The 15,523-nt window shown below is 36.6% G+C and overlaps 2 protein-coding genes across 5 annotated transcripts in view; one reads left to right on the top strand and one right to left on the bottom strand.

Annotated features, from left to right (window-relative positions):
• Positions 1-15,523, bottom strand: part of LOC133640442 (adenylate kinase 7-like) — a 114,319-nt gene that overhangs the window by 73,642 nt on the left and 25,154 nt on the right. The window contains exons 16-19 of one of the 3 annotated variants that reach the window (XM_062033855.1): positions 10,868-11,085; positions 10,519-10,677; positions 10,334-10,433; positions 5,302-5,429 (exon numbers count right to left, since the gene is read on the bottom strand). In XM_062033855.1, coding sequence (XP_061889839.1) covers positions 10,401-10,433; positions 10,519-10,677; positions 10,868-11,085 — 410 coding nt within the window. In that variant the 3' untranslated portion in view covers positions 5,302-5,429; positions 10,334-10,400. Of the gene's footprint in view, positions 1-5,301; positions 5,430-9,815; positions 9,983-10,333; positions 10,434-10,518; positions 10,678-10,867; positions 11,086-15,523 lie in introns of those variants that run through there. The other 2 variants (XM_062033857.1, XM_062033856.1) reach the window with 2 other exon arrangements.
• actc1a (actin alpha cardiac muscle 1a) overlaps positions 13,492-15,523 on the top strand; it is a 52,252-nt gene continuing 50,220 nt past the window's right edge. Inside the window, exon 1 of one of the 2 annotated variants that reach the window (XM_062033868.1) lies at positions 13,492-13,532. In XM_062033868.1, the coding sequence (XP_061889852.1) occupies positions 13,507-13,532 (26 nt within the window). In that variant the 5' untranslated portion in view covers positions 13,492-13,506. Of the gene's footprint in view, positions 13,533-13,693; positions 14,031-15,523 lie in introns of those variants that run through there. The other variant, XM_062033870.1, reaches the window with a different exon arrangement.

Raw genomic sequence — 15,523 nt, 5'->3', positions numbered from 1 at the left:
AGTAAATAGTTATTCGTTTAAGGCAGTGGTTCTCAACCTTGTTGGAGGTACCGAACCCCACCATTTTAATATGCGCATTCACCGAACCCTTCTTTAGTGAAAAATAAAATGTTGTATTTTTTCAAATTCAAGACAAAGTTATGTTTTTGGTAACACTTTAGTATGGGGAACATATTCTGAGTAACAAAGACTTAATTTAAAGTTATCTAGTTAGGGTTAGGGTTAGAGCAGGGGTGTCCAAACTTTTTCCACTGAGGGCCGCACACTGAAATATCAAAGCAAGCCGGGGCCATTTTGATATTTTTTATTTTAAAAAAACAAAACATGTATAAAAAATATATACATTTAGGCCTCCACTCAGGCTTGATCCTGGGGACCCCAAAGGGTTTAGGTAAAAAAAATATAAAAAATGTGTCATTATTTAGTATTATTATTATTATTCAAGGTCTAAATCTCCAGATCAGCATTAGGTCTATCCGTCAATGTAAAGTGTTTTTTTCAAGATTTAAGTTGTATGCTCTTTTTGTCAAAGAAAACTTACCGTAGTTTTTTTATGGAAAAAAAAAAAATATGCAATATTTTCCCCCAATAACATTTTAAAGTGGAATATTTGAGATTATATAATATTTGGAGTTCATAGCATAACTCATAACAACATTAATTCATTATTATTTTTGAGCAACTTAAATAGACACTAAATCCCACTAAAATTATTGGGGATCCAAAAGGGTCCTGCTCAGTAAAGTATTACAAAATAAATCATACTTTTTTTTTAACTTTTAACACAATAGTCTCAAGATCAACTTCAGATCTATCTGTCAATTATAACTTTTGTTGTTGTTTATGTTTTTTGTTTGTTTGTTTTAGGCCCTTCTTTAAACAAAACAGCTTAGTTTTTTATATGGCAGACACAAAATATTTTCCCCAAAAAATATTCCAAAGTGGAATATTTAATGTGACGTAATTGGAGCCTTGAATAGGTCAATAATTCATAATGACATTGATTCATTATTATTTTTTAAAGAAAGAAACAGCCTGCATGGCAGCTTTGTGTGATTGGAGTAAACATTGCAACATGTTCTTGTTACATTTCACCTGTTTGCTCTTTTATACCACTTTTTATGTTTTTTATTTTTTTAATTGTATTTTTAGAATGTGCCGCGGGGCCCTTAAAAAATTACCTGCAAGCCGCAAATGGCCCCCGGGCCGCACTTTGGACACCCCTGGGTTAGAGGGTTAGGGCCAGGGTTAAAGGGTTAGGGTTATAATAAGGCCATGCCGAATAAGGCATTAATAAGTACTTAATAATGACTAGTTAAGAGCCAATATGTTACTAATTTGCATGTTAATAAGCAACTAATTAATGATGAATATGTTCCCCATACTAAAGTTTTACCATATTTTTTTACTGCATGAACATCACCTTGTTCAAACAACAAAACCAACACAGTGCATAAACTCACAACAAATCTCACACCTGCAAATCAGTCTGACTTCTGCTGTTGCCGTATCCGTAATACGCCGATAGGGAGAAGTTTTTATTTACACGATGAGTCGGGTGTGTCTTGACCTCCGCCGAACCCCTGAGCCCGACTCACCGAACCCCTAGGGTTCGATCGAACCCAGGTTAAGAACCACTGGTTTAAGGAGTTATCCGGCTTAATATAGACAGGGTCTAGCGCAAGCCAAGGATGTTAAAATAATATTTACCCGGCAGAAATTCACTCATGACAATAGATGTGAAGCTGCTGATTGTGTGTTTGATGGAGAAGTCCACTTGCCAAGGTAAATGTGGCATGTTTTTTAAAAGGCATGTTATAATTGTGCTGTTTTGGGCACAAATTAAATTGATTCTATTTCTTTTCAATGGGTGTTATGTGAGATACGAGTGTGTTGAGTTATGAGCTGGGTCATTGAAGCAATCAAGCTCGCAAATCTGTCTCGCATTACTACATTCCTTCCTAATTTTCAAACAATCCTTTCGTGGATTCGCCGGAATCGTCCTCTTAATCCACTGGAGTCAACAAGATCTGTCTCCCATTTACTAGTTGGAAATAGTTCAGTTATTTGTATATGTAGAGTGTCAAGAGTGCATGTTTTCTTCTAAAGAATGGCTGACACGTCCTCTGCTTGCTCCAAGGTGATTAAAGTAAGAGTATGCCAAACTTTCTTTGTTGTCACGTCACAATGATCGAGTGGTGGAGGATGACTTTAGCGTGTGTCATCTGATCATAGGCCATTAAGAATAAAAACTGAAGTGCATCGTATCTTATCAGTATTATTGGATGTTGACGGAAGGTGACATTTTGTCTCAAACTTTACCAATGAGCAACAGATACAAGTGCACATCATGTTGGACACACTAGGGCAGGGGTGTCCAAAGTGCGGCCCGGTGGCCATTGGCGGCCCGCAGCTGATTGTTTACCGGCCCGCCACACATTCTGGAAATGCTATTGCAAAAATAAAAAAAACATTAAAAAAAGTGGAATGAGGTGAAATCTAACTAGAAAAAGTTGCAATGTTGACACAAAGCTGCCATGCAGGCTGTTTTTTTTCTTTTGTCTATCTTTATTTTTCTTTTTTTGCCATTGCTCAACATTTTTTTAAATAATCAATGATATAATGAATTATTGACCTATTCAAGGCTCCAATTATTTCAAATATTTCACTTTAAAATGTTTTATGTGGAAAATATTGCACAAAATAGTGTGTGGTTGCCATACAAAAACATCAACATTTTCTTTGACAAAAGAGCATAAAACAAACAAAATAATAGTTCAAACGTAAAATCGACAGATATATCTGAAGTTGATCTCGTAACTTAAGGGTTGAAAATAAAAAAAATAACATAGAAATGTATCACTTTATGAGTGGGGCACCTTTTGGATCCCAATTATATTTAATGGGATTTTATTTATCTTTTCACTGTGATTACTCAAAAATAATAATTAATTAAAATCAATGGTGTCCTGCATTATTGATCTTTTTAAGGCTCTAAGTACTTCACATCAAACATTGCTTTTTGAATGTTTTGGGCAGTGGGGGAAATACTGCATATTTTAGTTTTATTATAAAAAAACAAAGTTGTCTTTGACAGAAAAGGCATAAAACCTTTTTTTTTTCTTTTTTTTTTAACTTTATACCAACCTGAAGTTGATATAATGTAGAGATTTACTGTAAGCGTTAAATAAAAATAAATAAATAATAATTTGACTTGTTTTTAACATTTTAATGACTTAGACCCTTTATAGTCCCCGGGAGCCCTAAAGGTAGAAAAAAAAAAAAATCCATATATTTTGTTATGGTTTGAAAATGAAAAATATCAAAATGGCCCCCGCATGCTTTAATTTTTCTGTGTTTGGCCCTCATTGGAAAAAGTTTGGACACCCCTGCACTAGGGTCTCAACTTAGGGCCTCAACCACTGGTAAATAGATTAGTAAGTGGTTGTGTTTGTGTTAGTGTGTGTGTACAGGCCAATTAACCTCTTTTGGTGTCAATATGGTCAACAGATGTTGGAGGGTGATGGTTTCTCTTTAGGATGTGTGGCATTGTTGCATCTATTAAATAAGGGTTATGTGTGTGTTTTTGTCTTACTATGTTATTATGTGGCATGACACTTGACATTCTACTTTTATGGTGGCGTCTTTTCATTTTGGCGGCTAGGAAAATGCTAGAATCCAGCTATTATACGGAGTGTGTAGGTGTGTGTGGTCCTCATTCAGCATTTTCAACCACCAGCAGATGTTAGGATGACCACCATGATGGTTATTATTTCTATTGTGTGTGTGTGTATGTGTGTGTGTGTGTGTGTGTGTGTGTGTGTGTGTGTGTGTGTGTGTGTGTGTGTGTGTGTGTGTGTGTGTGTGTGTGTGTGTTTGAGTGACCAGACCGCTACAAAGGGGGGTTTGAGGGTTTTTTTGTGACTGGAAGTGGAGCAAGATAGCAAAATATGGTGAAGACCACCACTAAGTGTGTGCAGACAATTTGGCACCACTGCCAATTATAATACTTTAACCAAGAAAGAAGAATAAATAGCATAAATTACTTGGTCTCTTGGATAACTTTCTGTAGAAAAAGAAAACATGTCATTTGCCAAAATTAGTCTGGTACTGTGTTCCATTATTAAAATAATTGAATATTTTTCACAGCCTGCTTGGAAGTCAAAATGATTATTTGAGTAGAGTAGCAGACATTTTTTTGGAGCAGGGGTTCTTAAACTTTCTGACCTCAGGACCCAACTTTTCCACTGCAGAGGACCCTGAGGCCCACTCAAATATTAACACTGAATTAGTAATCTTACTCTTGATTTTAATTGTATACAGTAATTATATCTAACCTACTTAAAGTTTAACAGGATAAATCTTGTCAAATTATATGAAATCATGTGTTAATCACAAAGATTATTATTTATTTTAACACATAAACCTTAGGATTAGGTTAGGCTGATTAGAAAAAAGTGTTAATCAAATATACTGCATAAGCCAGGGGTGTCCAAACTTTTTCCACTGAGGGCCGCAAACGGAAAAATTAAAGCATGTGTGGGCCATTTTGATATTTTTCATTTTCAAACCATAACAAAATATATGGATTTTTTGTATTTATTTTACCTTTAGGGGTCCCGGGGACCATAAAGGGTCTCAGTTATTAAAATGTTAAAAATAAGTCTAATTTGTATTATTATTTTTTATTTAACGCTTACAGTAAATCTCTATATCAACTTAAAAAAAAAAAAAAAGGTTTTATGGCTTTTCTGTCAAAAACAACTTTGTTTTTTATAGTAAAACTGAAATATGCAGTTTTTAGTAATTAGATCCCTAAAATATAAATAATGCAGTACACCATTGATTTTAATTATTTAATATTTTTGAGTCATCACAGTGAAAAGATAAATAAAATACCACTAAATATATTTGGGATCCAAAAGGTGCCCCACTCATAAAGTGATACTTTTTTATTAGTTTTTTTTTTTTTTTACTTTCATCACTTAAGTTACAAGATCAACTTCAGATATATTTGTCGATTTTACGTTTGAACTATTATTTTGTTTGTTTTATGCTCTTTTGTCAAAGAAAACTTTGTTTTTATATGGCAACTACACAATATATGCAATATTTACCACATAAAACATTTTAAAGTGAAAAATTTGAACTAATTGGAGCTTTCAAAATAATTAATTATAACATGGATTTTTTGTCATTATTTTTTTTTTTGAGCAGTGGCAAAAAAAGAAAAAGAAAGAAAGACAAAAGAAAAAAAACAGCCTGCATGGCAGCTTTGTGTCAACATTGCAACTTTTTCTCGTTAGATTTCACCTTTTTATTTTTTGCAATAGCATTTCCAGAATGTGTGGCGGGCCGGTAAACATTTAGCTGCGGGCCGCAAATGGCCCCCGGGCTGCACTTTGGACATCCCTGGCATAAGCAAATACCTGAAAAATAAATGTACATACAATTATGTTGTGCTAAAATAAATAAACTAAATTAAAAATTCATATTTTTTAAAACTAAACAGTCAATAACAAAGTGCATATGAAAATGCAGCTTTACCACTGTGGTCATAATTTTTGCGCTTAAGAATTTTCAATGACTTAAGCTTAGGAATTAGTTTTTGTTTGAGATTGTCATTACTTCCTCAAGCGGGTAAAAATAAACATCTTTTGGCAGCCATCTATTAACCATTAATGGTTAACAAACTCAGGCTTATGTGGGTAAGGTTGAAATATGGAATCAATTTCTCCAAAAACAACACTTTTACCCATGAAACACATTTATACATATTGACGTTCATTTTCATCTAAACACTGCTCTGTATTAAGTATAAACATCCAACATAAAGACAGACAGTGCCATCTGCTGGGGAGTAGTGACGACAGTATTAAACTTGAAAGGGCAACACTATTGAGCCTGAGAAATTGTCGTTTTCCCAGCATTTTTCTTGTGGACATTCGACCATCTGTGATGATGACTCAGGTTTTCCAAACAGCGCAGCTTTGGCGTTGGCACCCGGCTAAGTATTTGTCACTTTTAATCTACATGTCTAACCTTCTTCTGTGTGTAGTCACAGTCAGTCAATCCCCAGCGCAATAATATCCTGCTCCTAAAGCCATCAAGAACTAAAGGCCAGGAAAAGCATTAGCCAGGGGTTCTCGGCTCGGTGGGGGAATGACTTTTGGGAAGTGTGGGCGTTTGGCAGGACATCTTGTCATGCTTCAAAAATGAAATTAGGACAAAATGATTTTGAAATCAAGCCTGAGTGACAAAACTGGAATCACTACTTGAAGAGGGAGTTAGTACGGTGCTTGCCAGACGCTCAGGAAATCCGATATTCTCTCTATTTCTGTGGTGGAATTGTACAAACTGTTGCATGATTTAATGGCATGCTATACAATTTATTAAAATATATGCTTATTATTGATGTTGTACAAAGCCCAAAACCAGTGACGTTGGCACGTTGTGTAAATGGTAAATAAAAACAGAATACAATGCCTTGCAAATCCTTTTCAGCTTATATTCAATTGAATAAACTGCAAAGACAAGATATTTAATGGTCGAACTGTGAAACTTGATCTTTTTTTCCAAATAATCATTAACTTAGAATTTAATGGCGGCTACACGTTGCAAAAAAGTTGGCATGGGGGCATTTTTACCACTGTGTTAGATGGCCTTTCCTTTTAACAACACTCAGTAAAGGTTTGGGAACTGAGGAGACCAATTTTTGAAGCTTTTCAGGTGGAATTATTTCCCATTCTTGCTTGATGTACAGCTTAAGTTGTTCAACAGTCCGGGGTCTTCGTTGTGGTATTTTAGGCTTCATAATGCGCCTCACATTTTCCATGGGAGACAGGTCTGGACTACAGGAAGGCCAGTCTAGTACCCGCACTCTTTTACTATAAAGTCACACTGTTGTAACACGTGGCTTGGCATTGTCTTGCTGAAATAAGCAGGGGCGTCCATGGTAACGTTGCTTGGATGGCAACATATGTTGCTCCAAAACCTGTATGTACCTTTCAGCATTAATGGTGTCTTCACAGATGTGTAAGTTACCCATGCCTTGGGCACTAATACACCCCCATACCATCACAGATGCTGGCTTTTCAACTTTGTGCCTATAACAATCCGGAAGGTTCTTTTCCTCTTTGTTCCGGAGGACACGACGTCCACAGTTTCCAAAAACAATTTGAAATGTGAACTTACACCATAGAACACTTTTCCACATTGCATCAGTTCATCTTAGATGAGCTTGGGCCCAGCAAAGCCTGCGGCTTTTCTGGGTGTTGTTGATAAATGGCTTTCACTTTGCATAATAGAGTTTTAACTTGCACTTACAGATGTAGCGACAAACTGTAGTTACTGACAGTGGTTTTCTGAAGTGTTCCTGAGCCCATGTGGTGATATCCTTTACACACTGATGTCGGTTTTTAATGCAGTATCGCCTGAGGGATCGAAGGTCACTGGCATTCAATGTTGGTTTTCAGCCTTGCTGCTTACGTGCAGTGATTTCTCCAGATTCTCTGAACCTTTTGATGATATTACGCACCGTAAATGGTGAAATCCCTAAATTCCTTGCAATAGCTGGTTAAAATGTTTTGTTCTTAAACAATTTGCTCACGCATTTGTTCACAAAGTGGTGACCCTCGCCCCATCCTTGTTTGTGAATGACTGAGCATTTTATGGAAGCTGCTTTTATACCCAATCATGGCACCCACCTGTTCCCAATTAGCCTGTTCACCTGTGGGATGTTCCAAATAAGTGTTTGATGAGCATTCCTCAACTTTCTCAGTCTTTTTTGCCACTTGTGCCAGCTTTTTTGAAAAATGTTGCAGGCATCAAATTCCAAATGAGATAATATTTGCAAAAAAAATACGTTTTCCAGTTCCAACTTTAAGAATCATGTCTTTGCAATCTATTCAATTGAATATAGGTTGAAAAGGATTTGTGAATCATTGTATTCTGTTTTTACAAACCCCGTTTCCATATGAGTTGGGAAATTGTGTTAGATGTAAATATAAACGGAATACAATGATTTGCAAATCATTTTCGACCCATATTCAGTTGAATATGCTACAGAGACAACATATTTGATGTTCAAACTGATAAACTTTTTTTTTTTTGCAAATAATCATTAACTTTAGAATTTGATGCCAGCAACACGTGACAAAGAAGTTGGGAAAGGTGGCAATAAATACTGATAAAGTTGAGGAATGCTCATCAAACACTTATTTGGAACATCCCACAGGTGAACAGGCAGATTGGGAACAGGTGGGTGCCATGATTGGGTATAAAAGTAGATTCCATGAAATGCTCAGTCATTCACAAACAAGGATGGGGCGAGGGTCACCACTTAGTCAACAAATGCGTGAGCAAATTGTTGAACAGTTTAAGAAAAACCTTTCTCAACCAGCTATTGCAAGGAATTTAGGGATTTCACCATCTACGGTCCGTAATATCATCAAAGGGTTCAGAGAATCTGGAGAAATCACTGCACGTAAGCAGCTAAGCCCATGACCTTCGATCCCTCAGTCTGTACTCCATCAACAAGCGACATCAGTGTGTAAAGGATATCACCACATGGGCTCAGGAACACTTCAGAAACCCACTGTCAGTAACTACAGTTGGTCGCTACATCTGTAAGTGCAAGTTAAAACTCTCCTATGCAAGGCGAAAACCGTTTATCAACAACACCCAGAAACGCCGTCGGCTTCGCTGGGCCTAAACTCATCTAAGATAGACTGATACAAAGTGGAAAAGTGTTGTGTGGTCTGACGAGTCCACATTTCAAATTGTTTTTGGAAACTGTAGACGTTGCCAAAGAGGAAAAGAACCATCCGGATTGTTATAGGCGCAAAGTGTAAAAGCCAGCATGTGTGATGGTATGGGGGTGCATTAGTGCCCAAGGCATGGGTAACTTACACATCTGTGAAGGCGCCATTAATGCTGAAAGGTACATACAGGTTTTGGAGCAACATATGTTGCCATCCAAGCAACGTTACCATGGACGCCCCTGCTTATTTCAGCAAGACAATGCCAAGCCACGTGTTACATCAACGTGGTTTCATAGTAAAAGAGTGCGGGTACTAGACTGGCCTGCCTGTAGTTCAGACCTGTCTCCCATTGAAAATGTGTGGCGCTTTATGAAGCCTAAAATACTACAACGGAGACCCCCGGACTGTTGAACAACTTAAGCTGTACATCAAGCAAGAATGGGAAAGAATTCCACCTGAGAAGCTTAAAAAATGTGTCTCCCCAGTTCCCAAACGTTTACTGAGTGTTGTTAAAAGGAAAGGCCATGTAACACAGTGGTGAACATGCCCTTTCCCAACTACTTTGGCACATGTTGCAGCCATGAAATTCTAAGTTAATTATTATTTGCATAAAAACCCAAAGTTTATGAGTTTGAACATCAAATATCTTGTCTTTGTAGTGCATTAAGATGAATATGGGTTGAAAAGGATTTGCAAATCATTGTATTCCGTTTATATTTACATCTAACACAATTTCCCAACTCATGGAAACGGGGTTTGTATTTACGATTTACACAACGTGCCAACTTCACTGGTTTTGGGTTTTGTAGCTTGCTTTATAATTAGATTATGGCGGTGTACTTGTATGTTGAAGTTCTGTGAGCAATGCATTACTATTGCACTACAGCTGTAAACTACTCTTTCTTGATATATTGAACACAAACGCATAATGATATTTGTATTTGACCAATGAAGTTTGTTGGAGATGTTCTTAGAAGGGGTCACTCCACCATCTAGTGGTGACAAAGCATACTAACACTGTTCACATGATTGACTGAGTTTAACCACAATGAACTCAAGACCTTGTCATGCCTTCAATTTATAGATCTTTTTGCTCATAGTCATACGGGAAGAAGTTCACTTTTGTCAGTTGTAAAATAAAAAAACAGGATAAATGCGGTTTACGTCTTGTCTGGACTCAAATGTGCATCTCTTCCAAGAAGTCTGCTGAGTCATGAGGCCTGCAAATGACAAATTTGTTTTGAGTGGCAACTATTAACCACTAACACGTGGTGGCATTTTCTTAGCTTTGTCCTACATTTAGTACATACATAATAAATATGTTAGTGTTATGTACTTTTTTGTATTTCACTTCTACTTACTCACTTTCACCTACAAATACGCTGTGTAATAAGGTGCATTGTTATGTTTAGATACTTTCATGTATTTCACCTTTCAAGCTTTTTTCCACTGTGAACTGCACATTTTATGATATTATTCCAATGCAACAGAATGTTTTAGGGAAAGTATTGGTTAGCAAGACTTGGCCGCTAGAAAATATCATTAAAATACTTATTACAAATAATACCCACCTTTTACGTCAGTGATGGCTCCAATTGGTCATACCACAGTTTCTGAAGCTGAAACAAGGTTGTAATATCATTTCTTGTCCATCCGGAGAAGATATTCAGCCTACACAAAAGAGATTTGGAGATTATATAATAGCAACACAAAATTAAGACTGAGAGATACATAACATGCAAGGATGCGGGTGTACCAAAAAGCTGACAGGGTCATCTGGTTTGATCTTGGAGCATTCTTGCAAGGCTTCAGTAAGGGAAGGCATCACATACTTCATCAAGTAGTTCCTCAGCGGGAGAGCTTGGGCCTCCAGAAGCTCATGTTCCTGCCTCTCTACCTCTGCCAGATTATTTTGCTGATTATACAAAACAAAAAAACACTAATGCGATTGTCTGGAATGTACGGTACACATGTGCATTCTAATAAACAATCTATGATAGTCTATCATTTAAAAGATAATTGCGCTCAGTTGTGACAGTAATATAGGTCGTATATTATTGAAACGATGCAGTTTAGTTAAAATAGAGACAGATTAATTTGCATACCCATGCTTCATACTGCTCTGCAATTTCAGCTAGCGAGGCCTCCTTTTTGCGTTTTCTTTCGGCTGCCTCCTCGGCCAGTTTCTGCTTCCTCTCATTTTCTCGCCTCCTGTCCTCCTCCTCCTGCTCTTCAGGACTGAGGCCATAGTTCTTGGGAGTCCCCACCCCTTCGAGGATTTTGTTCACAATGTCCGTGAAGTCGGGATCGTCCCGATTGACTTCTGCAAAAAAAAGGGACAAGAGACACTTACTGCAAGTTCTTCTCAGCCTTTCTACTGTTTTTAAAATGTTTTATGGCCGAATCATTACTATCATGAATTGATTTACGTGGACCCCAACTTAAACAAGTTGAAAAACATATTCGGGTGTTACCATTTAGTGGTCAATTGTACGGAATATGTACTGTACTGTGCAATCTACTAATACAAGTTTCAATCAATCAACAAAAAACATGTTTTTAATTTCCAGTAACTGTTAGTTTGTGAGAAATGTGACTTTTTTGATTTGATATATATATACATATATATATATTTCGATTCAAAATCGATTTTTTTTTCAATTCAACACGATTCTCGATTCAAAAACGATTTTTTCCCGATTCAAAACGGTTCTCTATTCATTCAATACATAGGATTTCAGCAGGATCTACCCCAGTCTGCTGACATGCAAGCAGAGTAGTAGATTTTTGTAAAAAGCTTTTATAATTGTAAAGTACAATGTTTTATCAACTGATTGCAATAATGTAAATTTGTTTTAACTATTAAATGAACCAAAAATATGACTTATTTTATCTTTGTGAAAATATTGGACACAGTGTGTTGGTTGGCGATGCAAGTGTAAGCCACTGTGACACTATTGTTCTTTTTTTTTTATTTTTTATAACTGTCTAATGATAATGTCAATGAGGGATTTTTAATCACTGCTATGTTGAAATTGTAACTAATATTGATACTGTTGATAATATTCATTTTTGTTTCACTACTTTTGGTTTGTTCTGTGTCGTGTTTGTGTCTCCTCTCAATTGCTCTGTTTATTGCGGTTCTGAGTGTTGCTGGGTCGGGTTTGGTTTTGGAATTGGATTGCATTGTTATGGTATTGCTGTGTATTGTTTTGTTGGATTGATTAATTTAGATTCTGAATCGCACAACGTGAGAATCGCGATTCGGATTAGAATCGATTTTTTCCCACACCCCTAATATATATATATATATATATATATATATATATATATATATATATATATATATATATATATATATATATATATATATATATATATATATATATATATATATATATATATATATATATATATATATATATATATATTTGGGGGCGGCATGGCGTAGTGGGTAGAGCGCCCGTGTCAGAAACATGAGGGTTGCAGGTTCGCTCCCCGCCTCTTACCATGCCGTTGTGTCCTTGGGCAGGACACTTCACCCTTGCCCCCGGTGCCGCTCACACCGGTGAATGAATGTTGAATGAATGATAGGTGGTGGTCGGAGCGGCCGTAGGCGCAAATTGGCAGCCACGCTTCCGTCAGTCTACCCCAGGGCAGCTGTGGCTACGAAAGTAGCTTACCACCACTAGGTGTGAATGAATGATGGGTTTTTAACATGTAAAGCGACTTTGGGTACTTAGAAAAGCGCTATATAAATCCCAGTTATTATATATATATATATATATATATATATATATATATATATATATATATATATATATATATATATATATATATATATATATATATATATATGTACATACATATATATACACTACCGTTCAAAAGTTTGGGGTCACATTGAAATGTCCTTATTTTTGAAGGAAAAGCACTGTACTTTTCAATGAAGGTAACTTTAAACTAGTCTTAACTTTAAAGAAATACACTCTATACATTGCTAATGTGGTAAATGGCTATTCTAGCTGCAGATGTCTGGTTTTTGGTGCAATATCTACGTAAGTGTATAGAGGCCCATTTCCAGGACCTCTCACTCCAGTGTTCTAATGGTACAATGTGTTTGCTCATTGGCTCAGAAGGCTAATTGATGATTAGAAAACCCTTGTGCAATCATTTTCACACATCTGAAAACAGTTTAGCTCGTTACAGAAGCTACAAAACTGACCTTCCTTTGAGCAGATTGAGTTTCTGGAGCATCACATTTGTGGGGTCAATTAAACGCTCAAAATGGCCAGAAAAAGAGAACTTTCATCTGAAACTCGACAGTCTATTCTTGTTCTTAGAAATGAAGGCTATTCCACAAAATTGTTTGGCTGACCCCAAACTTTTGAACGGTAGTGTATATTCTATTTCTTTTTTTTCATCAGAAGTAAGCAAGATTTGTTGTATTGTTTTTGTTTATTTTTTAAAGAAAACCGCAAAGAGTGCACCGACCGTTGGCGTTGGACTTTAGCAGACATGTTCATTTTCATCCAACAAATGTTAGACTGGAATGGACAAAAGTAAAGGGGGTGACAGAAAATAATTGACAGCCAATCCATTCAGGTGTTGGACTTGACTCCTTTCCCCCTTAGAATCTGAACTCTTTATTTTAACAAAACGAGAATCATGTGCTTCAAAATGCAAGACATATTTGGGTCAGTTTGATGTGGAGGGTTATGCAAAGAACCTTGACCTCACTCCCATGTTGGATGAACGACAGCAGAAATGGTGAGACTAAAGCAGAGGTTTTTCACCTTTTGGACCTCGGAGCCCAATTGTTCCACTACAGAGGGGCCTGGGGCCCACTCATATCAACATTGAATTAGTTATCTTACTCTTGATTTTATGTACCCGCGGTAATGTGAGTGATAAGGTAATCCAAGATGGCCGACAGCACTGTCTTTTGTTTGTCTGCTTGTCAATGTGCTCTGAATTTGTATCTGTTTTAGTCTGGTTTTTAGCCAATTTAAATCACTTATACTAGTTTAAGCTTAACAATTGATGAAGGAAGGTTTACTTCCAAAAAGCGTTTTTTCTGACTGCTTTTGTTGGACTTGGAAATCTGGAGGCCCTCGACCTGCTGCAGCCAGGGGATGTTTTGCTAGCTGAAATTTTGGGCTTCCACCTGCCACAGCCTGGCCCTATCCTAGCCCCAGCTTGGCCTTCCACTGCCTACAGTCTGTGTCTGCCAGAGGTGGGACCAAGTCATTGCTTTGCAAGTCACAAGTAAGTCTCAAGTCTTTGCCCTCAAGTCTCGAGTCAAGTCCCGAGTCAAGACAGGCAAGTCCCGAGTCAAGTCCAAAGTCAAGACTGGAAAGTCTCAAGTCGAGTCCCAAGTCCTGCATTTTGAGTTTCGAGTCCTTTCAAGTCCTTTTAACCACAGACTAATATTTTTACACAGATTGTGTATGCTTTTAAAACGCTGTATTTATTTATTAAAACAAGTGCATTTGAAATTGCAAGAAAAAAATAGTGCTGACATTGCAATTCATAATAGCACTATTAACAGTAATTTTAATAGTTTAAACAATTTTAAACATTTAACTCATTCCTTTACAGAATAAACACATTTGCAAAAACAAACATTAACATACTATTGGTTGTATTTTATGAAAATAATATTACCACAGAGTTGAGAAGGAGCAAAGATATTCAATATTTGTATGTGAAAATCACAAATAAATCTTCTGGGGGAGGATGACGCCCCTACAGGGGTTTGGTTTACAAACTTTCAGCCCCACCTAAAACAAAATTCACCAGCCGCCACTGATTATGATGCACTCTCATTTTAGGCAAAATATAAGACAATACTTTCTTAACAGTATAATTGTAACCAGGAATAAGTCTTCAAGTAACAATATTCAAATACTAACATTGTCGGGTAAAACAGCATTTGGTTTTATTCTGAATGTAGTGAAACAAATTGGTGGTTTTAGCTGATATAAAGACTTTCAGGTGTTTATATATGTTTAAGTATTTGGCAGACGCTTTTATCCAAAGCGACATACATAAAAAATACATACATAACAATCACTGTAAACATTATCATTTAAGGGAAGAATGTAATACAAAATATCAATACAAAGTGTCAAGACAGAATAAACTCTCTGCTGCTGCAGCAACAGAGATACAGTCTATAGGTCCCTAGGATATATAGATATCTAGTGTATTCATACATTGTTTATGTAGGATATACGCATGTATATATAACCTAATCATATTGTTTCTTCAATTTAAAAATAGCTTACCGTTTTTTCCCCCTTCTCTGGGATTATATTCCCAGTTTTGATCTCGGACGTCTGGTCACTTATAGGGTATAAGAATATTATATTACTGTTAAGCAAACTATGAATAATAAAACTTGCCAAAACATGTGTCCGTTATCATAGCTACACGTATGACAAAAAAACGCGTGAAAATCAGTGGTATTCAGTGAGGTAAAATGAATTAAATGCGCTGACAGTTCATTGCTCCTGACAAATGAATTGCACTGAGTGGAGCGGATCACCACTCCAAGATGGCGGCCCCGCGTCTCGTCTGCGCCAGTAGGCAGTAGCGCTCGATGCTGCGTACCCTTAAAACATGTCTATGGTTATAACGTTAGCAGTGAGTTTACAGCCTCACTGATTTAACTACACAGCAAATAAAAGTCATGTTACTTAGCCAATAAACGTTATCTTACATTCAAAACGTACCCTTCTTTGGGCAACTTCAAATGT

Source organism: Entelurus aequoreus, linkage group LG23 (assembly GCF_033978785.1).
Source record: "Entelurus aequoreus isolate RoL-2023_Sb linkage group LG23, RoL_Eaeq_v1.1, whole genome shotgun sequence".
Classification (NCBI taxonomy): domain Eukaryota; kingdom Metazoa; phylum Chordata; class Actinopteri; order Syngnathiformes; family Syngnathidae; genus Entelurus; species Entelurus aequoreus.
This window is presented reverse-complemented; position numbering and strand designations above follow the sequence as displayed.